At 41.5% G+C, this 22,489-nt stretch overlaps 2 protein-coding genes across 3 annotated transcripts in view; one reads left to right on the top strand and one right to left on the bottom strand.

Moving 5' to 3' along the window:
- Positions 1 to 14,816, bottom strand: part of armc9 (armadillo repeat containing 9) — a gene marked incomplete at its 5' end in the record, with an annotated part of 39,851 nt that extends 25,035 nt beyond the window's left edge. Inside the window, 16 exons of the mRNA XM_080015816.1 lie at positions 153 to 229; positions 1,105 to 1,244; positions 1,379 to 1,502; positions 1,834 to 1,924; positions 3,344 to 3,436; positions 5,103 to 5,214; positions 5,330 to 5,364; positions 7,794 to 7,829; positions 8,349 to 8,447; positions 10,819 to 10,976; positions 11,554 to 11,578; positions 12,747 to 12,839; positions 12,999 to 13,154; positions 13,418 to 13,588; positions 14,509 to 14,634; positions 14,742 to 14,816. Of these exons, the coding sequence (XP_079871942.1) occupies positions 153 to 229; positions 1,105 to 1,244; positions 1,379 to 1,502; positions 1,834 to 1,924; positions 3,344 to 3,436; positions 5,103 to 5,214; positions 5,330 to 5,364; positions 7,794 to 7,829; positions 8,349 to 8,447; positions 10,819 to 10,976; positions 11,554 to 11,578; positions 12,747 to 12,839; positions 12,999 to 13,154; positions 13,418 to 13,588; positions 14,509 to 14,634; positions 14,742 to 14,816 (1,611 nt within the window). The remainder of the gene's footprint in view (positions 1 to 152; positions 230 to 1,104; positions 1,245 to 1,378; positions 1,503 to 1,833; positions 1,925 to 3,343; positions 3,437 to 5,102; positions 5,215 to 5,329; positions 5,365 to 7,793; positions 7,830 to 8,348; positions 8,448 to 10,818; positions 10,977 to 11,553; positions 11,579 to 12,746; positions 12,840 to 12,998; positions 13,155 to 13,417; positions 13,589 to 14,508; positions 14,635 to 14,741) is intronic.
- A 2,939-nt stretch (positions 14,817 to 17,755) lies between these two features.
- On the top strand, positions 17,756 to 21,543 carry polr2h (RNA polymerase II, I and III subunit H). Of its 2 annotated transcripts, none has more exons than XM_080014762.1 (6): positions 17,756 to 17,907; positions 18,229 to 18,326; positions 18,988 to 19,071; positions 19,321 to 19,414; positions 19,586 to 19,669; positions 21,182 to 21,543. In XM_080014762.1, the coding sequence occupies exons 2-6, from the start codon at positions 18,254 to 18,256 to the stop codon at positions 21,297 to 21,299; spliced, it is 453 nt and encodes a 150-aa protein (XP_079870888.1). In that variant the 5' UTR covers positions 17,756 to 17,907; positions 18,229 to 18,253; the 3' UTR covers positions 21,300 to 21,543. The 2 variants fall into 2 exon arrangements, with proteins under 2 accessions (XP_079870888.1, XP_079870889.1); XM_080014763.1 differs by having other exon boundaries at positions 17,756 to 17,967.
- Positions 21,544 to 22,489: the final 946 nt, after the last annotated feature.

The following is a 22,489-nucleotide window of genomic DNA, read 5'->3' as shown; positions in this document are numbered from 1 at the left end:
TTATTTTGCAGTAATGAGCGGCTGACTGCCCACGATCCATTACCTAAAAGTCCAATGTCAACCTTTACGTTTAAGGGGTGCGATGTCTATGCTTTCCATTATGCCCATACAGCCATCTTGGTCTGTCTATTTTAAATGTGTGTGTGTCTCACCTCATGGTTCTCATGTCCCAGGAGGTCAGTTAGAACCTTCAAAACATGCTTTGCGTTCTCTGCACACTTCCTTTTTCCTGTGCAAACACACGCACGCATGCGCACGCACACACGCACACACACGCGCATGCGCGCGCGCGCGCACACACACACACACACACACACACACACACACACACACACACACACACACACACACACACACACACACACACACACACACACACACACACACACACACACACACACACACACACACACACACACACACACACACGAGGATAGCAGGTAAATAGGTGCAAGCGCTCAATATAACTCATATCTCAAAGCCGAACTAAATCTTGTGTGTGCGTGCGTGTGTGTGTGTGTGTGTGTGTGTGTGTGTGTGTGTGTGAGAGAGAGAGAGACATTTACAGATACTCCATGTGTCACAAGAGATTGGGGGGGTGATGATGTAAAATGGAGGACGCATTATTTCTGTGTTGGCTTTCACAGAGCCAGAAAACATTATATTTTATTGATGGTCTGATCCTGAGGCTGACTTTAGAGAGGCTATAATACAATTATACACCAAGAATAAAGTTGGACGGAGGGACCAGAGATTTAAAAAAGTGATTTATTTCAACAGTAGAGGCTATTAAGAAGTTCAGATTTCACTTGGAAGAATGACGCAGTATGGTTTTAGTGGCTGGCTGGATATTGTTACAACACTAAAATGTTTTAGGTTCATTTCAATTCTAAATCAGGGAGTTTTGTCTTGTTTTGTTTTAAAGGCTATATAGTAGGGGAAAGGCCGCATTCTACTTAACAACAACTCATCAAATAAGCTCCCAAAATGACAAATTCCAAATCACTTTTACGGAGCGGATCTCAATTCAAAATATGTCAATCCGATTTTCGATAGAGGAAAGACACTCCTCCAATGTCCTAAAAAAGACGTGAACCATCCCACCTTTGGTGCGCAGACACAGGTTCATGAGCAGCGTGACACTGTACTCCAGCGTGGAGTCGCTCAGGCAGTCGGAGTCCTGCAGCTCGTCCACCAGCCAGCCGATCAGGCCGTCCTCGATCATGGCGCTCTGCTGGCTCCGTCTGCCGGGACACCGCATTTTAAAACCCACAAACTAGCCAAACACCCAACGCAGTCTGAAACCAGGATTAGAAGCCGCTCTCAGACTGCGAACGTCCCGGCCCTCGTGCCGTTGCTCCTTCTGAGCGTACCGTACCGGAGGCTGAGTCTCTGCAGGGCCACCAGGACGTTCTCCCTGGTGACGGAGTCCTTCTTCTCCTTCCTCAGAGCCTCCGCCAGGAGCTTCAGCAGACGGGGCATCTGGGAGAGGTAGACGCGACCTGGAGACAGTAACAGTGCTTTTTTATTTGTAGTTTTGCTCTTTGAAGGGCTGGTGCAACAATAGGGGGGAAAAACATCGGCTTCCAGGGACGTGGTTGAACTTATGAAGATTGGATCGGATTGGGGGATTGGATCGGATTGGGGGCCATTCAGTAAACCGTGTCTTACCATGACACATTTTCTGCAAAAATATCGATATTTGTAAACAAAAAAGCACTGTCCAAAGTAAGTTTTATGCCATATAAAGAGACGTAGTTAAGATTCTTCTTTAGACAGGGACGGACCTCCTAGACCGAGCAGGTTTAAAGAACCCTCCAGAGGGGAACTTACCCTCCGCCAGCGAAGCAAATGTGTTGAGCAGACGAGCCATGTACTGGCGGACCACCTCGCTCTTTGACCTCACCAAGTGGAGCACGCTTTTCTGTCGAGACAGGACACAGAACCATCTTTTTTTGTAAGACACTGTCATTGGCAAACATGAAATTTAATAAGGGATGTTTGGTTCCGTTTCTTATGGGTTCCTACTCTCTTAATGAAATCATTTCTCTCTCTTCAAGATTCCATCCGTTTAAATGTTAAATGTGACATGAAAATGGTATACATAAATATTCATTCTAAAATGAATACTGGGGGGGGATTACGTTGCACACTGAATACATTTATTCCAGGACAGCACTTGATTTCCAGGTTAAATTTGTCATATCCCATGAAAAACGACATTAAGAAACTCCAGGTTTTCAAGGACGTGTGGCAAGCCCTAAATCTACAACGTACAACTAGATACGTAAAGGTGTAATTATTATAGCAAATGTAAACTCTCAATCATTCACTTCATTTTTTTATATTGATATACATCTGTGGTCAGACTGGTAATTTTCCATTTTCAGAGCTTGTTTTCTCAAGAGATTCAAGAGGTTTATTCGTCACATACATATACATACTTTCATACATATATGTAGTGTAATGTCTTTGCAATGCACCCGGAGATTATGCACAGTAGTTACTAAACCGAACTAACTCCTACTACTTCCTAAAACGTAATGCAGTTCGTGAATAGAATAGTATAAATAATCTGGTTAAATATTTGTACTTGCTTATTACGTCAATGTGCCAAAGGTGTGTCTGTTTGATCATTATTGGAGCCTTAACAATGGAGTCAGATCAGAAGTTGGGAAGCAGCCACTTTCTTTAAACGTTGTAGGACACGGCATGTCGGTCACAGAACACGCTGCGCAGTCCTGTTTAAAGGCCGTTACAGACCAGCCAGGTTGTTAATATTGAGACTATTTGACAGCACACATGATGTGCCCCGCGGCTTTGGGAGGGCTGAATAAAGCAGTCGATATCTCAAAGGGATTTCGGCGTCCCTTGTGGATTCAAGCAAGGTGACAGACAAAGCTGAGTTGAAAGGAAACAACTCTTTCGGTTTTTTACCCCGGGGCTCCGGGCGGAATGAAAGGGCATTGTCAGTGCCACTAAGAACTCTTGACAATTATAAATAAACAGTGAAGATAAGCTGGGCTGATGGTCGTCAAAACACAGGTCATGCCCTTCATGAATTATGCTGCTGAACCTTCATACATATCCCCGAGTTGGATGAAAATGACAAATGAAGTTTTTTGTGTGTAATAACCCATGAATCATAGCTTCAATAACTATGGTCGGAAAATGAATATTATAAGTGAAGTCTATTTAATAGTCCATAACACCACTGTATGGGCAGGCTATCTGTAAAAGGAGGGTATGAAATGATTAAAATGCAAGGAAATATGCAAAGCAATGAACAGCCATGTGGCTGCTAAATACATGTGTGTTCCACACATTGTGATGGGGTGCGGACCTGTTTGGTGCTGTAGCGCTCCAGCAGGTCATTGCTGACGTAGGCCTGAAGCACTGTGTCTCTCTGCTCTCCGTGCAGGGAGCGAGTCAGCCGCTGGAAACAGAAAGAAAGAAAAACACGGTCAGCAGGTGACACCCAGAGACAGTGACAACACATCTACTGTAACCTTCACGCGACGGCTTGTTACTGTTTAACTGGGTAAATGAAAAGAAGGGGATTGGAGAGACACATTATTTGTTTCTAAAGCGCTATTCGCTCAGGATAAGTACCTGAGCGAACTAAGGTGAATTGGGGAATAACCGACCCTACATCTGTGGAATGTGACGAACAGTATGTTCACAAACATTCCATACATTTCAATTTATGAATTATAGTTCATGCCCGTTCAAAATGTTTTTTGTCAAGACTTTCTAAGACATTTTAATGGCACAGTTGGCACAAAATGTCAATGATTCAGTCCTGTGTTCCACAGTGGATGATGAAACTGGCGGTTTAAGTCACACACTGGGGAAAGACACTCTTTGTGACTCAGTTCCAGAGCCTTGAAGCCACCCCCCCGCTCGCTGCTTATTCAAAGTTTATTAATATAACACGTGTTGCGTGACCACATTTCACCAAATTGGACCCCAGTGGGTCCCCAGGAATACACCTGCCAAGTATGAAGTAGATCTGATGAACGGTTGTTGAGATAATCGAAGGACATACAGACGGACATACAGACAGACAGACATACAGAGACTCCTTCCTTTCAAGTTCGATTGGATGAACAGTCAATGTTGTAGTTGTTTGCCTGTGTTACATATTGTTGAGAGTGCTTTATTAGAAGTATTTGTCGTCAAAATGTTGTCAGAACGCTAGCATTTCCACCGTGACCTCCGTGACTTTCTACCAGAAAATAGTTCAAATATGAGGAAGAAAAAAAAAAAAAAATGCATTCCTTGGGAACGAAACAAGTCCACCGCCCCAATCACATGACAAGTTGATTCAATTGGGATAAAAGTATCACATGAACCCAGTGCCAATACCCAGGACCCAAAATAGGAGAGTTGATGTTTGGGTGGAATCAGAGCAGACATGGCAGGGCCGCAGGGGATAAAGACGACAGACGACCTGACCTCTTAAACAGTGGAATTCATACTGTGGGGCGCGTCCCCCTGGTGGGCAAGGGGGAAATGAAAGATAAAAAATGTAATAAAAAAGTCGGCCTTTAATATATATTTTGCACTCATTTGACATGACTAATTACATTTCATGAAATACGTTTATTTAAAGTGAAATCTAATAGGATAATAGTTTATTCATTGAAAATAATATAATAATACAGTTCATATTCTATTTTATTTTCATTAACTGTTTTCATTATTATAATTATTATTATTATTATTATTATCTTATTATTATTATTATTATTATTATGTGAATAGGCAATAAAAGCCACAATTGCGTGTGATGGCTCGACCTGATTTACTATAAACTACATTAGTTTACATGAGACATTTTTCATGTATACTTTCTGGGAGGGGGAGTGTCAAGTCCTTGAAATCCTAGGGAGGGGTGCTCGGCAGAAAAAGTTTGAATACCAATGTCTTAAATGCAAAGTTAAGACAAAATCAAAATCAAATCAAAAGTTTCAAAATCGCAAATGACCAGATGTCTCCAGGTAGCCTCATCCTAGTCCTACCAGTCATCCTACTTAATGAGAGGAATACTTCTTTATCTATGGCCCTCAGTTCTAACTCCTGATTTTTCTTCTTCTCACCCAGCGCAGGGCCTGGAGCAGCAGGGATCGCAGTCTGTCGGAGCCGTGTTCCAGGTCCTTCTTCAGCTTCTCGTAGTCCAGGGAGGGCAGCAGGGGAACCTCCTTATGCCTCCTGAGGAGTGAGACGACAGCCGGAGGTCAGCGTGCCATGCGTGCATCAGGAAATTCATGGATACTCTTAAAGGTGTGCAAACAAATGCAAAGTTTTTCGCCGACGTAACGCTTACTGTGGTGCGATGGAGGCTCGCAGCAACGAGGAGGCCTGTGGATGAGAGACAGAGAGACGACAGAGGTCAAAGGAAAGGACGGTGTACCTGAGAAACTGGAATAACGCTGTTAAATCTGATTATTCATATTCATAGGGCTGGGATGCTCAATTTCTGTATCAAATCCAATAATAAATCAAATTGTAAAATCAATACTTTGTTTGGAAGTCATGCAGCCATTTTCTATTTAAATCAAATGCCGCTGGAGTCACAAATTAATTGAAATATACAATTTTTACATTAGACTGAATTTTTCAGATAAATATTTTCCAAATGCACATCAGATGGTGCACTGTAAGTATAAAATGTCAATATTCTGCTACAGAATCGCGTCGTGAACGATCTCATCGATATCGGATCAAATTGATATTGAAATGAATTGTGACCCTTTGTATCAGAATCATGAGATCCCGCCATATGCAATGATACTTTAAACTGTGATTTGAACAACTAGTACTGTATACATTAGTAGTGAGAAAACCCTCCTATGCGATCGTATTTTGTGCATACAGAGTTTTAACAAAAACATGGCGGTTTTCATGCCCATTATCAAAGCGTTTGATTTATCTTTACCTCTGTAGCCGTTTACCTACTTACCACTCTTCTAGAACAATAAGGTTACTAAGACAAGGTTACTACATATGTATGCATGCATCATACATGCAGTCTTTGGAGCATGCTGAACCCCCGAATATTGTGAATTGGGCATCAGTGCGCATGCAGACTTGTCCATCCAATGAGGGAAAAAGGATCCAAGAAGAGCCGGGGGGCTGAAGGACTGACTGCCGATCCCTGATTGGTGGTTAGTATCTCACTACACCTTCGCTACAGGATTCCATATCCAATGAACATAAATAATAACGCAGGGTTTCAATGACTAATCATGTATATGTTTGGCTCCTAGATGGGGATTTTAACTTCTGATATCCAAGATAACTGTACGGTCAAGACCGGCGGCGGAGGAGAAGAAGCTCCGTGTCGTCTGAGGATTCCTGCTGTTTGTTTTGTTCCAGTTTTGCTTCTTCTTTTTTTTTTTCCTCTTGGCTTTCTTATCATTAACATATGTGGAGATTCCTTTCTCTGAAGCGTGGAAGCGGTGAACTTTTGACCTTTTGGCTCCCAGAACCGTGTGACCTCCGTTGGCTCCACACAATGGACCAGAGAGCAGGTGTTTAGGTTTAGATTACTCCAAAGCTGCCTTGGAGACATTTCCTCTGACTGGGGGGAGAAAAGGATTGTGGGGAAAATGCTTGTCATCATCATTTCAAGTACATTTCTAGTCCCCCCTACAGGGCTTTACCATCACTGCCACCTTCTTCATCTGTTTTACGCCTGAAGGAGGTTTGATTCATCTCTGTGGCCGCTCATACAAATAGCAATAACAATAATTGGTGAGAGCCATCTCCACGTTATAAAGAAACAAAAAGGAGTTCATTACGCTGCCATTCAGGGTGTAATGACGAGAACAGTCGCTGTCCGTCTGCCGTCTAAAGAACTCTGGCCCGGGGTTTCGGTACATTTTGGGATGGGTACATGGATTCGTACCAAATGTTGCAGGATTTATAGTTGGGGGCCATTCTTCACATTATAGCTTTTCCATGTAACTACTTAGGATGATGAGTGAGGACATTTCAGATGGGAGCTAGTAGTCAGAAGTTGGTGGTGTGGCTGGCGAGTCCCCTCCCCCGACCCCCAATTATTTTGGGCATTTTGGGAACATAAGGGGCAACCAGGTCTTATTTGAAGGTTTACTCTGCTCTATCAATTAGATCAATTTGTAAAATACGTTGGATTCTGAGACTTTTTAAAAAAGACATTTCAGAAGAGAATAGCTTACGGATGTCCATCCAAGATGGCTTTTGTTACCTAATTACACAATAATAAATTCTTGCTCTTGTTCAAATTATTTATCTTTCGTTCTATTATTTCGGCCCCTTATCCTGTTTGACGACATGAGCGTGGGAACGGAGCCTTTCTACCCAAACTTCCGTGTCTCTCCAATTATTGCAAATAGGTAAGAGTAGAAGAGCAAAGGTGGTAGGAGGTAGAACCTGCCAAGCTGTACTTAGTAAAACAAAGGACAGGTAAGTGGTAAAGGGAGTTTAAGAGGATAACAATGACCGTGGTGTTTGAGGACAAGTGGACGTTTTATGGCGAGCCACGCCCCGAAGCTGTTGTTTGTCCACACGAGCAAGTGGACAATGTCACAGATTTTTCCGCAAGTCGAGGCTATACATCGCCAAACTGGGGCGATCTAACGGGTACTACAGGAACATAGGAGGCGATATAGGGAAAACACAATACCAGGCAAACAAAGGTGGAGGAGTTTGAAGCAGAGGAGAAGGACAAAGAGAGGAGGAGAGCGGCGGGTTCGGGCTGGGGGAGGTTTAAAGGAAGTAAAGGTTTGAAAAAGTATGAAACTTACATAGCCGTCATCATAGGGACTCATTGAATAATATCCCTTTATGGACAGAGCAACACACGGCAAAAACAAAAATAAACAACAACAAAAAAACAAACACAAAACACACAGAACTAAGTGAATGACTCGTAAAAGCAAATGAAACAACAAACACAAGCCAGAGGCTTTAGAGCAAGTCAGATGAAGGTCCAATCTCAGTTTGGAAAGATGGTTGGTTTTCTTTTTCCAACGCATTGATTTAATCTTAAAAGTTAAACCTCCAAAATGCATTTTGTAATATCACATTTTAATTGACCAATGTTTAAATGAATGTCTTCTAATATTTTCGTTTACTGTGAGGAATATGTTAAAAGGGCAACGTCTACAGTAGCTTGTGCATTACACACAATTTACAACACACTTTTGGAAAGTAATAAAAAAAACAAAGCTGTGATTGAATTAACTGTTGTATAATGCACAAAGACGGGCACTGATTTGACATTTCTCATGGTTCGTTAGAGTGCATTTTTGCAAGGTGCAAAGCAACGACAGGGGTCGTGGCGGGGCGTTGAGACTCACGGTGCCAGGTCGGGTGAAGTCCATGCTTTGGGCAACACTCTGCCTCATCTGGCTGCTGAACAGGCGGACAGCCACATTCTGGAGGTACTCGGGGGTGATCTACAAAAAAGGTTTTTGTGAGAGCCGTTTCAATATTATGAACGCAGAGTGGCATAAACAGTAATTTGTGGTACTTGTATTTCAAATACTATGATATAATTGTGTGATTGTTAAATGTCAGGTATGGAATATAGGAAGTGATTGGTACAGTGTGTATGCTGAGTACCACACTCACTACAGACTATTAGCAAAGCCTAACAGTCTGAAAAAATTGATAATAAAAATATTTGGGGATGAGTGAGCAAACTGATCGGTATCTGTTATTTAAGGGCGATCCTATGTTTACGTCAGCATCGTAAACACAGCGCACAATTAACGGCAGAAGCATGCCAAAGCACATTTGCGCAGGACCGAGCTAACATGTCTGCAGTGTGGAAATATTTTAAATTGGAAAACTAAAGCAGTCCAACAGCCACTTGTAATGTCTGCAATGCGAGCATTTCGCGAGGCGGTAGTAACAGAGCTGCGCTCAATACTACCAATTTGACACGGCACCTAAAAAATAAACACCCAACAGAATACAGTGAGTTCATTCAAGTAACTCAGGCAAAGGCTGCACTGAAGCAACAAACACTGGAGGAAACATTTAAAAGGAGAGATTTCCTCAATACAGCGACAAGGCAAAAAGACTCCGCCCTCCCAAAGCTTTAAAGGTTTGGTGACCGCCTATGAGGTATTTTATCGGGCTTCACCACAGACATTTGGAGTGCTGATGTTTCCCCGATGTCATTGCTTAGCCTCACTGCACACTGGATTGACTCTGCTTTTGATTTAAAGCGTGCGGTATTGCATGCTCGCCAGTTTCGTGGGTCTCGTGTAAAACAGACAATCGAGGAGATGCTGAACACATGGGAAAAAGACAAGAAACGGGTCCATGTCATTTTGCGCGAATAAGAAAAAAGCATCGGATGATATGGCCACACCCTTCAGCTGGTTGTACACGAGGGTCTGCTTTCTTAGCGCAGACTCACACACAGACTCACTGGCTAACGCAAGGAAGATTGTTAGGGCATTTCTAAGCATTCACCACGGGCCCACGCTCGCCTGGAAGATATCCAGATTGAAATGAAAATGCCAGCCAAGCGCATACCGCAAGATGTGCAAGTTAGGTGGAAGAGTCTTCTGGAGCAAAAACCGCCAAAACCTCAGTGTCTATGCCGATGACCACAACCTTCCAGTTACACTGACGGCGAACCAGTGGACAGTAATGGAGAAGACAGTCGAGGTTTTAGCCCCCCATTAAGAATTGACGAGGGTAGTGAGCGCAGAGACTACAACTGCAGACGACGTGATCCCTGCCACCATGGTCCTTACACGTGTTCTTTCTTGAGAGCACAACACTTACCGGGAAATCCAGACGGTGAAAAGCACTCTCCTAGAAGCTTCAGCCAGGTTAAGACTGAGCCACTTTACTGCATTGCCACTTTGGACGATCCCAGATATAAAAGACAGGCAAGTCCAGTACCTTTTGAATGCTATGATAAAGTCTATTTTGCTTTATTATGAATCAAATGTAAGTCACCAGTATCAATCATTAAAGCCAATTAATTTTTTTCTTCCAGTCAATTTTTTTATGTAGATTTAGTTCGATTAATGGTAACGTTATTTTTTTTATTGATGTGCACAATTCATCTATTTTCAGATACTTCACAAATTCAGACAACCTGAGGCATGCTCAGGATGCTCTCAATCAAGAGGTGGAGAAGATTGGGCTTGGGCAGACTTACGATTAAATTGTCTATCTGCGATCGACTGCATTGATAACGATTGACATTGATGTCAGACGTTTTTTTTTTTAATGTTTTTTTTTAACCCCCAGGAAAAATCGGAGCATTGAAACCGTGTAAGTGCAGTTTACCGTGTTGTGAAGCTGGAGTAGAGCGGGAGAGAGGGGGAGCGGTGGGGGTGGAGGCTCTCCCCCTCTCCGCTCAGAGCTGTCAAGTAACCACTGGTGATCGGGTCTCATCTGGTGCGAAGTTCATGAGGTGTTCCTCATGAATATAGAGTATCTTGCCCAGACAATCTGCTACCTCCATACCCATTCACTCTTTAAAAAAACGCGACTGACAATAACGTCACCGTGGGGTCCATGGGGCAGGTGCTCGGCACCCTCCGCCATGCCTGCATGTACCTGCCGCTCAATATGCAAATTTATTTATTTATTTTATTTATTTTATTTCCGTAGTTTCTTGCTTTTACGGAAAATGAAAAACATAATACACCTAACACACCTAATTCAGAGAATGAAGAGGCGCGCCGGCTCCCGTGCCCATCTTTTTATCTTAGATCTATTTATTTTCGTTTGTTTCCTACATGTATGAAACAACATTTTTTTAGGTACTGTCCCGCTCCGTACTGTGTGTGTGTGTACCATTTTCCCGCTGACGGTCGCCTCCAGGGAGTCGATCAGCTCGGCGGTGACCCCGATCAGGTTGTTGAACTCGGCCTGCATCTTGCTGAACCTCCTCAGGTAGCTGTTGGTCCTGCGCTCCGACTCGGCCAGCTGGAGCTGCAACTGCTGTATGGCCTCTGAGAACACACACACACACACACACACACACACACACACACACACACACACACACACACACACACACACACACACACACACACACACACACACACACACACACACACACACACACACACACACACACCGTATAGCATACAAGCATATAAGTAAATCAACCCCACATACCACATTCTAAAGAGAGTGTTCACTTTAATGGCTAGATTTGGTATATCTTAAAAAGGATGGCCAAAAGGCACATAGCAAAATCCCTGTTGCAAAAAAAGGTGAAATGTGAAGGTTTTACTTGGTTAAAAAATTCTGTCTTTATGTGTCTTAAGCAAAGTGTGTTTTACACCTCGCAACACGGGGAGAGATTTGGAAGAGGGGTGGAGATGCTATGTATAAAAGTCTCTTGTATATGTGTTAACATGTGTAAGTGTCAATCCATACACTAAGACCTGCAATTTGAATGGAATTCTGGGACATTGTAGTGGAGACGATCTTATGGATTGCCACTTTAAGGCAAAACGCTAGACTTTAACGTAGACCACACTTTACAAACGGGAGATTGACAGTATCGAGGGAGACGCTTACCTCTGGTGCTCCTCCCGCCCTCCTTCTGTGCCATCTGTGTTAAAGAAAATGAAGACATACATCCACAACCGCGCCCTAATCAAACATTTACATTTAAGGAGTTGAAGCTGAAGCCCACACCCAGAAGCCCACACAAAGACCTATCAATCTTTCTGCCTGAAAATTCAACAGAAACAGGACAAATAATGACACAATACAGTGCAACCTGCTTGGACGTCACATGCACGTACGTGAAGCATTCTCCACCATCATCATACCAGATGCCAGCGATGAAATGAGATCAAACCACCCATCCCTTGTTTGTTTTACTGCCACATGAAACCCATACAGTGTTTTTTTTACCCGTGTGACCAACTTGACGGTCAGTCGGCGGCGGTGAGGTTTAATATTATCGATGTACAAGGAAGGAAGTCTGACCCGCGCTGTTTCCTTTAGAAAGCAGAGACTGAAACGGAGACCCTTTTAAATTCTCGATCGCTGAACAAAAAGCCAGCAGGAAATATCTGAATTAAGATTGCCAAAGAACCAGGACTTGGCTACAGTCTGGACCTCGGCATCAAAAAAAAGCTTTCCCATTCGAGACCCAAATGTGCATCCTGGACAGATAGTGGAACGAGCCCAGTCGGGACCGGGCGGACATAACTCCCAAGTCCTTCCACTCTTCAGTTGGAGCCAATTTCTGCCAGCCTTTGTCTGGATGAAAGGGAGGTGTAGAAGTTGTCCTGAACAAGGCAGAGCTTGTGAAGAACAGCGTGAAGACAGTTTTAGAGAGTTGCCCACTGGCCGACGTTGCCAAAGTGCCAATTCAGTAGAGACGGGAACGGTTTGCATATTACTCCTGTTGTATTAACACAGAGGGCATTTTGAAACAAGCAAAAAAAAAACCAAAAACTTCCATCAGTAGCTGTGTATAGCCACATTGACCTGAATTCATCCAGACTGAGGAGAGAGAACACACATGCTGTTTTTCAGAGACGTCAAGATTTTCACATGTCGCACGTTCACACCTGGGAGAGTATGGATATCTCTGCTTTCTAGGCAGCTGCCCTGAAACATTTACACAACACAGGATGCTGCACTGACTCATTCAAGGTCACACATTTTTTTCCCATGTTAGGAGGGTTCCAAAACGCCACCTTTCCCTTTCTGCAATATTGGCAATGACCTTAAGACCATAAGTCCACAAAGGATACATACAAAGTCAACAGCCTCGGCACATTGGAGGGCTTCAGGGTCACTGCGAGAAATTGCTCCAGTTTTCCCTTCAACTCCGGTATCCAGGAATCCTAAATGCGTGGCACAAAGGCTGTTGTCGTATTATAGCAAATACACCTGGGTGCTACAACTACTTCAGAGCTGCAGAGCTGAGAAATGACACCGTAGGTTCAAAAATGCTTATGAGGAAAGAACGTATGGACAATTTTCAGACTTGAAGGGAGGTCAACCTGGAAGAGGTTACGGAAGGAGGGATGCACTCGGGGGTTCGGCACGAAGGTCAGGGCGAAGTACGGCACGAACTCCGGCGTCTGGCTCAGCGCCGCCCCCTGCATCTCCAGGTAGTTCCTGAAGTGAGAGATCCGCTCCTCAAACTCCGCCTGGTCCTACGGGACAAAGATTCTCGCTTAAAGAGTTGTTCCCAGACCCACGGCTTTGTATACAGACTGACCAAACCCTAGCTATTATTGAGTGATAGTTCTGCTTGAGTGTGGATGTACACAAGGAATTTTCCCATAAATGTTTGTGGTTCTTCCAGAACAAAAACACAAGAGGGATGTGCTTCAGGAGTTCTAGGCTTGTAAGAACTATTGAGCAGTGGGGACATCTACTGGTTGAGGCCACAGTACATATTGGCCTTCATACGCACATGCTTGCCAGGGTGGTTCCTCAGCGGGTGGATGATGAAGTGGATGTGGAGGTAGAACTCCATCCGCTGGGCCTCGGGATTGGTGTCCTTCACCCCCAGAGAGATGTTTTCCTTCCACAACTCGAAAAAGACCTTGTGGTCCCCGCCGTCGAAGCAGCTGAGGAGGTCTTTCTGTGCGTGGAATTAGGAGGAATATGTTAGTTAAAAAAACAACAATACAGCACTTTTCAAGTGTGATTTTATTTTATTTTTTTCATTTAGAGCTGACATAAAGAAAACAAGAGAAAATGATTACATGCTTATGTGAAAACAATTTTCTTTACAGATGAAGTCAAACCCGGGCAAAGTTTAGTTAAAACCAGGAAATACTTCAGAAAATTTACATTTTAAATTTATATGAAATAAAGGTCTTATTTTGGTAACATAACTGTGTTTCATCATAGCCACACAGGCTAACAGGGGCAGAAAGGTGCACGACAAATGAAGGAAAAAAACTACAACAATAATAATAATAATAATAATAATAATAATAATAATAATAATAATAACAACGAATAATGAAAATAAATATGAACAAATTGTATTATTTTCAATTAACTCATGAAAATAACAACCCCTTTGTCTCCACATGTCCCTCCCAATCCAACAATATTCCTTCCCTTCCTTCCCTCCTTCCACCAAAGTTGGACGGCCTTTATATATATTTAAAGGCTTAAAACATATATTAAAGGCCTATTTTCATTATTTGCTCTTATTTATCCTCCACAGCCCACAAGGAAGCGGGTCGCATAGTTTGAATACCACTGGGTTTTTTTTAAGAAATGGATAAATCAATTAATTAACACACAATAAATAAACACATAAGGTTTCCAATACCATTTATCTCACTATGATTGCAACAAATTTGTAAAAATAAATAAATAAAACAAAACATCAGTAATGGTATTAATATTGGAAATAACGAAAAACTACATACTCTACCAAAAATAAGTGCATCTCTTGCAAAATTTGCGAAACCCTGTCTCATAACCATTGGTAGTAATTGAGTCAATGGGAACCACTAAATGTTCGATTCAGTGACGTCTTTTTACCTTAATGACGAGAGCCTTTGAGTCTCTAAGAGCGTCTCCTTGAGGTTTTGAGACCAGCTTCCCTTTGTATTTGCATTCTTTATCAAAACTGTGAACCGTTTCGTTGAATTCCCCATACTTCAAGTACTGGCAGAAGGAAAGAAAAACATCAAATAAACACAAGAAAGCACTGATTGGAGCACATCTTTGCAAAAAAACAATCTTAATTTATTTTCCACCAGCTTATTGCTTACCTCCTTGATCATCCACAGAATATCGGCCTCGTTGGCCAAGATGTCCCCCATCTCCGACCCCTCTCCGAAATTCATTTATGCACCTGAGGACTTTTTGGAGCGACAAAAGGCCGTCAGCCAGAACCAGACTCCCGTCCAAAAATTGTTAAAGTTGGCCGCACAAAGAATACTAAAATAATACATGTGTTCAGAAAGAGACCTCTCTGTCAGGGTGTCTGCCGGCTGCAGAGAGTTCAATCTAATACTTTTTAAGACCTTTCAACAAAATTTGAGACAGATTTGTGGACAAATCATCTCTTTTCAATACAGACTTGCAGGTAAGTACTATAAGTATATATTTTGTACAGGGCAGAGGTCAGTATTAGGTGGAAACAGGATAGGTTTTCAACTAGATGACTATGAACTGCTGTTAGGGCAGTTTCCTTTAGGTCATATAACAAGGTAAGAGATTAGGTACTGGAACAAATCTAGAGATTCCTTATGTTTCTCCACAGAACTTCAGACGGGTAAGTACAAGGATTTTCGACTATTTCTCTTTACTGGTAAGTATGAAGTGAGTTGGGTTCATCTAGAACAGGTGCGTGTAACAGGTAAGTAAGAGGGTAAGTATTATAAGTATTAGGCTCCGGGTTGGTTTTCTAACATTAGTATTGCTGACTCTTATGCCGAAACTCTGATGGTTGACCCATTCTGAGAAAAATAAACATATGAGTAAATCAGACAAGGTGCCTGCGTTGAAATGAAGACCTCTTAAATTCAAATACAAGACTATTTTATGACTTTTAAGGCCAAATATTTGTGAAAATAAACAAGTTATTTCATATGTATATGCATGTGTGTTTATGTGTATATATGTATGTGCATATATATGTGTGTGTGTGTGTGTGTGTGTGTGTGTGTATAAATATTTATTGTAATTGATTCAAAAACAACGTGTGTTTTTGTACATTATGTGTGTTTTGTCATGTATGTCATTGCTGCTGCAACACTGCAATTTCCCTTTGGGGATCAATGTTAGCTTAAATAAATGGAATATGAGACGTTGTAAGACTTGAGTGTGAATCGTATTCGAAGTGGAGAACAGGGGGCCCGGGAAAAGAAAACACTGGTAAATTATAATATCGAATCCATCGGCAGAGCAAATTCAATTTCAAAACATCGATTCGACGTGGATATCGATCTGTGTATAGGTCCAACAATATCAACATGTCATATTTGGAATTAGATGAGGAGAGTAGCAGTTGCTGTGTTCAACCTGCCAGGTTATAACAGTGTTGTGATGCCGTAGCATTAGTTAACCACAATCAACAGTCGTATAATCGTTGTAATAATATTGCAATAGCTTCGCTGTGTTGCGATATAATGAGTCGTGGCCAATCGTGTACATACCATAGCGCCAGAACCCTGATCCCAGATTCCTGGATAAGTAAGGTGTTATCCTATCCCGTCATCTTCTTCAGTCCGTCGCTAAAAGGATTTAACCGGTTATCCTTAAAACGAGGCCAATTAACGCAACATCCCTGATAGAATATCAATGTTATGGGACCGTTGATTTAACGCCTTCCAGCAGTTGCCGTTAGCGACGAGACGCTCGAGCCCGACGCGTCGGGGCTGGTTCCGCTGTCGCGAAGCCGCGCCGTTTGTTATCGGAATACGATAATCAGCGTGACTGTGACGTCAGCGACCCACCCGGAAGTGGTTTGGTGTCGTCCGCCGATCCTGTAAAGAAACCAACGGCGCTTGTTTGCGACGTTTACACGACCCTTTACTTATCTGTATATGTTTATATATGGAGTTGTTAAATATGATACTAGTTCAACTACAACAGTGGATAGCCTTGAAAAAAAACCTTTATTTGAAAACGTTGCATTATATGTAGTATGGATATGCAAACCCTGCATTGATATAGAATACTTGAATGAACAAAAAGGTATAAAGTGAGCAAAACCAACACGTTTACCGATACAATAAATAAAGGAAAGATTAAAAAAAAAAAAAAAAAAAAAAGCCAAATGTGTTTTTTTTGTAATTGTTAAATCATCATTTTTTCGAATATTTGCAGAAAGGAGGGCTTTGCAGAAACAGTGGGTGGCCTAATCCGAGGAAATGTGCAGAGTTTCCCCCGTACACGCCCTGCAGTGTCGGGTTGTCTTGTAGAGAACACTGCGTGTTTCCCCATACACTGTTTATACGCATTCAAATGTGTGTGTCTCGGTTAAAACAAGAACGCAACGTATATTTCCATAGCAACTGCCCATGATGCCAACACACCTAGCAACCAGGGGAGACTCGTTGTAAATATGGACTGTCCGTCCGCTTTGGTCCCTTAGCACTATAGTTTCAAAGGAGGAACAAATGAAACACATTATATTTCCGTAACATTGTTGTTAGCACGTTAATCCAATATATTAGTATTTTTCAAATGCCACCCTTCCGTTTTCGGTTTCGTTATTATTATTATTATTATTATTATTACTGTTATTATTATTATTATTATTATTATTATTATTATTATTATTATTATTATTATTATTATTATTATTATCGTAATCTGGGCATCGAGATTTAGAGCCCGATTTTAGTATATTATGCAAACGATTTTGAAATAGAAGAGCCAGCACAGGAAAAGTGTGATTTGAGCCCAAATCGCTTGTAAATCTATAGCTTTATTGATCAAAATGTACATTTTCAAACCTTCCACATTGTAGTCAGGTAAATGCTGCATTCCACAGATTCGGAAACCGGTAGTTCCAAGTTGGTCGTCCCCACTTCAGTTTAATCTGTTCCATTGCCTCTGTTTCGGAAGGAAATGGACGCTCACAGCATATTTGTACTCGTTAGTACTGAGATATCCGAATTATCTCGTACGTACTCGAAATTACGACTCGAATTGCGGATCATTTGCGCCTTTCCAAAGAGGACGTGTGTTTGTTCCGAGTCCCGATTTAATTGGAAGGCATCAAGGGAGGTTTACACCCGGAAGTGCATTACTCCGCTGAAAGGTGAAAGGTCGAGCACGTTGTGGCGGCGCGGTAGCGGCGACGCGTTCATTTGACCCGTTTATGAATGAAAGTTTACTCAACTAAGTTACTTTTCTTTACTCCTCCGTCCTCTGCCGCTGCGAACTGTCCACTATACACCAGCAGCCACATTGGTTCTTCATATGGTGAGTTTTCGGGCAGTTTAAACTGGAGGACAAGCTACCCTAAAGCTACCAGCTAACCAGGTATAGCTTCAGCGCTCAGTGTTATTGTATTTAAACACATAGTTGCTGGTTATTTTATAATGTTGAACAGCCCATTGAATGGGTGTGAAAACAAATGGATGTCTACCTAATATAGATGCCACTAAACATGTATTTTGTTTGGTACAAACACACCATTTACAATCTAAGTTCAATGTTAAGAAATCATGATAGCTATTCTTACTATTATGATTATTCTTTAATAATAATAATAATAATTATGAATAATATTATGATCCCCAGACACAGGTCATAGATCCCATCAAGCATGGCTGGGATTTTGTTTGAGGATATCTTTGACGTGAAAGACATCGACCCAGACGGCAAGAAGTTTGACAGAGGTAAGAGTGTACAGTAATAGCCTTCAGATTTTAGATTGGGGTTTTTTTTTTTCTTGGTAGTTGTTGTGTTGGTTTTTCTACTATTCAATCGTCCACTTTGAATGTTGCTATCGGGTTTCCCAATCTTGATTTTAATTTATTTCATCAGAATGATTAAATATAATAGCAATACAATAGCATTATAGAAACACTTCCCTGGGGAAGTTCAGGATGTCATGATATGAGACTAGATATCATCTAGAATTTTGGTGTTATTGTATACATGTTATATGTATGTTGTTTTTTATGATAATAACACAATATTGTCAAATATTGTCTTCCTGGCCGGTTAGGCAGCCTTACAGTAAACTAATGCAATTTTATGGACTTCATAGAATGTTCCCACGGTTCTAATCAATGCTTGTGCCTGGCTATAATATCCACATTAGCAATGACGGTTCTTATCAATGCTTGTGCCTGGCCATAATATCCACATTATCCACATTAGCAATGACTTTTCACATATTTCTAGTGTGTTTAATATCTTCTGAAAGTACCAATAATCGTATTCCGAAATTTTCAATATTGAGGAATATTTAAAAAATATTATAATATTTGATTTAGTCAATCTCGCCCATCCATCCCTGCTGTGCACTAAAATATGATGATGCATTTGCTGCAGTCTCTCGTCTACACTGTGAGAGTGAGTCTTTCAAGATGGACCTCATCTTGGATGTGAACATTCAGATCTATCCCGTTGATCTCGGTAAGAAATACTTCTCACACACTTTTCAATGTTTATTGCTGTTCCTACATTCTGAACTCCCAATGCAGCTCCAACATTGCTTGGGTGGCATTTATGTGGCACATAGAATAAAGAAAAATCAGTCTTACATTTTAATGATCAATTATTTACAAAAAATGTTTTAACCTTTAGCTCAAGGGTAGACCAAACGATGCAGAAGAAAACCAACTCCACAATTCCTTTATGCTCTTATCTGTTCCACACATGAAGGTGACAAGTTTCGACTGGTTATCGCCAGCACGTTATATGAAGACGGAACACCTGATGACGGGGAGTACAACCCTCAGGACGATCGACCATCCAGGTACGGCCTTAGAGCTTAAAACATTGATTTACATTGTCATCTTTTCTACATTATTGCAGAACATCTACTGCTGGTTTTCAAAGCATCTCAGTGCCATAAGTGCATTCATAGACCTATGCTCCCCCATATCACTCGCTCTTTTTATACAATAACTCTTTTCCCATTTTACAGAGCGGACCAGTTTGACTATGTAATGTACGGGAAGGTTTACAAGATTGAGGGAGACGAGACCTCGACAGAAGCAGCCACACGACTGTAAGTTATTTTCCTTATTTGAAAAAATATTTTATGTAACATTAGGTATGTACATATTTTTTTAAGGGCTTGAGTCCTTCCCCCCAGTGGCTGTCAAATAAACTGCGCCGGGGTTTGTAAGGTGTGTAATCAGACCCTCTATAGCAGGGGTCGGGAACCTACGGCTCTTTCGATGACGGTATATGGCTCGCAGACAATTTTGAGCTAAAATCTTTCATCACAATTAACAAGTAATAAATAATTATTCTGTGTCATTTTAAAGTAAAACAGGTAAGAGAAATTATAATTTTGAAAATAAAATTTAAAATATAAATGTGGCGGACAAAGGGGCGTAGTCACCGGCTCCAGATGACGGAAAGACTCTGGGGCACCTTTTACTCGGCGCCCTGCCCCTCCCGGGTCTCTGCTCAGGCGCCACTTGTGGGAGTCTCTGCCCACAGGTAAGGGTTTAGGGAGGGAGATGGAGTCTTTCTGGCCGTGGTGCGCCCACATGGCGAGAGTTTTATTGTTCATTTCAATATGCGGCACGCAGGCCACAATTACATATCACTGAGGCTTATTCTAATAATTGTGGATAATAATGATCCTCTTGAGCGCAGGAGGAATGGTGTTCCACTGCTGGGCTTCTTACGAGCCTGTGCGCCGATCCCCTCTGTAAGACAGACAAACATTAAGAAATATCCCTGCCTCGAGTCGGACCAATCAGCTGAACACAAGTGGACAGAAATGGAAAAAACTTCAATATGTATGTGACAAATAATCACTTGAACTTGAACCTGAAGACCACCTGATTCTTAAAACTTGGAACGAGCTTCCCGTCACATACCACACAATGCAGCGTGTGAGTATTGCCGTATTGACCATGTTTGGCTCTACATAGGCATGTGAGCAGTCTTTCTCGCATCTGAGAAACATTAAGAGCGACCTACGCTCACGTTTAAGTGATGAAGCCTCAACACAGCATGAAGCTTAACCTCACTACGTATGAACCAGACTACAAAGCCATCAGCAAAACCATGCAGCACCACAAGTCGCATTAATGGTAAAATGTATTTAATTTATTATTGGTTAGCTACAGTTTAACAACAATATTATTAAGAAGAATAAAGAGAAATTTATTATATATAGCACTTGTTTAAGTACTCGGATGTGTTGTACGTTAAAAATGTATGCCTTACTTAAAATGCATGCATTAAGTTGCATTCAATTTTATTTAATATTATATGGCTCACAAGGATTTCGTTGTGTATTGAGTTGTGTATAAATGTATTTACATTTAGAAATATTTGTCTTTTATGGCTCTCCCAGCCAAAAAGGTTCCCGACCCCTGCACTATAGGAATGAATGGACTTGGATTTTTCTCTTGTCATTGGCTTTAATAAGCAGAGGATGGTCTCGTACGATGTTGTTTCTCTTTTTGTCAGAGTGCCTTATGATTGTCCACCATGAGCTTCACTGAAATTAAATCCAAACATTGTTTGGATCTTGCTCTGAGTGTGTTTCTGCTTCCAGCTCTGCCTACGTATCGTATGGGGGTCTTCTCATGAGGCTACAGGGAGATGCCAACAACCTGCATGGATTTGAAGTAGATTCCAGGGTCTACCTTCTCATGAAGAAACTGGCTTTCTGAAACACCACATTCCTACAGGTCCCAGCCTGCCAGCACAGTCTGCTCTTAAACCGAACTGGTGACGGGTGCATCCAAACACCCAATTTCCAAGCTTGTGGCGTCTGTAAAAGAAGCATATGTTTGGTTTTATTTCATCTTTATGAAGAAAAAGCTACTTCTAGATGGACTGCCAAATGGAAACTGGAAGGGGAGCAAATTCCATTAGCTGGTCAATTGTGTAAATAAACTTTTTTATATTTTGAAATTGAGTGTGGATCCTGACTATATTGGTTTTGACCGCAACACTAATCAGAATCAATTGCAACTTGTTTGCTTGAGGGAGTTAAAAAAACAAATAAAAAAGGTACTCATCTCAAAAATGGTGCCAATAATTGTGATTGTGATGTTCACGCGTGATTAGGAAATTTAACAGTAGAACTACAGTTACTGAGTGAGTGCATTAAGGTAGAGCGCTTGCTGCATAAATATTTCCTTGTCAAAGTATGACCTAGAATACTTCCATCTGGTGAGAATTCAAGTGCAATGTCTGCCAATTGCATTTGTTTTGAAATTTTGTATTTCAGCATTGTTATGGACAAATACATAGTGTGTAGTGCTGTCATTCCACTGTACAAAAACACAATTTCACAATCAATTCTATATGAATTGATTATATATGCACTTAGGTCACAGGACCTTTTCATTTATAAAGGACTGGACATCTCAGGACACATGTTAAATTTTAATATGTAGTGTTCAAATCAAATATGTAAATAATACAGCCTATATAACTATAAAATAATCTTACTATTTACAAAGAAAGTCCAGTGCTCTGCAAATATAATTTACTGAATTAGAATCTGAGGCCACTCCTTCCCAAATGAGAATTCCTGCCATACTCTGCAAGTGTGAAGGACTGAACTATGAGCGCAAATTTAATAAGTCAATAGAGTAATCGGGTCATTGATGAGCAGCCCTGTAAATCTTGTTTTGAATATTTGCTTGAATGGCAGCAAGAATGTGGCTGGTCATTAAACCGAAATTGAATTAAAAAAAAGCACAAAAAGCATCATGTGAGACGCAGGCTCCCAGTGTCACCACTAATGGAAGTCACAGGTTCCAGAGAAACGACCAATGCAGGCTCCCGGAATTCTAACAAGAAGACAAGTTGTGGCTTTTGGCAGCATAGCCTGGGCCTGAAACTTTGTGGA

This window comes from Zeus faber (assembly GCF_960531495.2).
Source record: "Zeus faber genome assembly, chromosome: 1".
NCBI classification, from domain to species: Eukaryota; Metazoa; Chordata; class Actinopteri; order Zeiformes; family Zeidae; genus Zeus; species Zeus faber.
Note: the sequence above shows the minus strand (reverse complement) of the source record. Positions and strands in the feature narration are given on the sequence as shown.

Excerpts from the sequence above, each read along its gene's own strand:
- polr2h (XM_080014762.1), top strand. The coding sequence starts at position 18,254 with ATGGCTGGGATTTTGTTTGAGGATATCTTTGACGTGAAAGACATCGAC. Across the intron at positions 19,072-19,320 it reads GATCTATCCCGTTGATCTCG|GTGACAAGTTTCGACTGGTT; the intron begins GTAAGAAATACT and ends CCACACATGAAG. Across the intron at positions 19,415-19,585 it reads CAGGACGATCGACCATCCAG|AGCGGACCAGTTTGACTATG; the intron begins GTACGGCCTTAG and ends CCCATTTTACAG.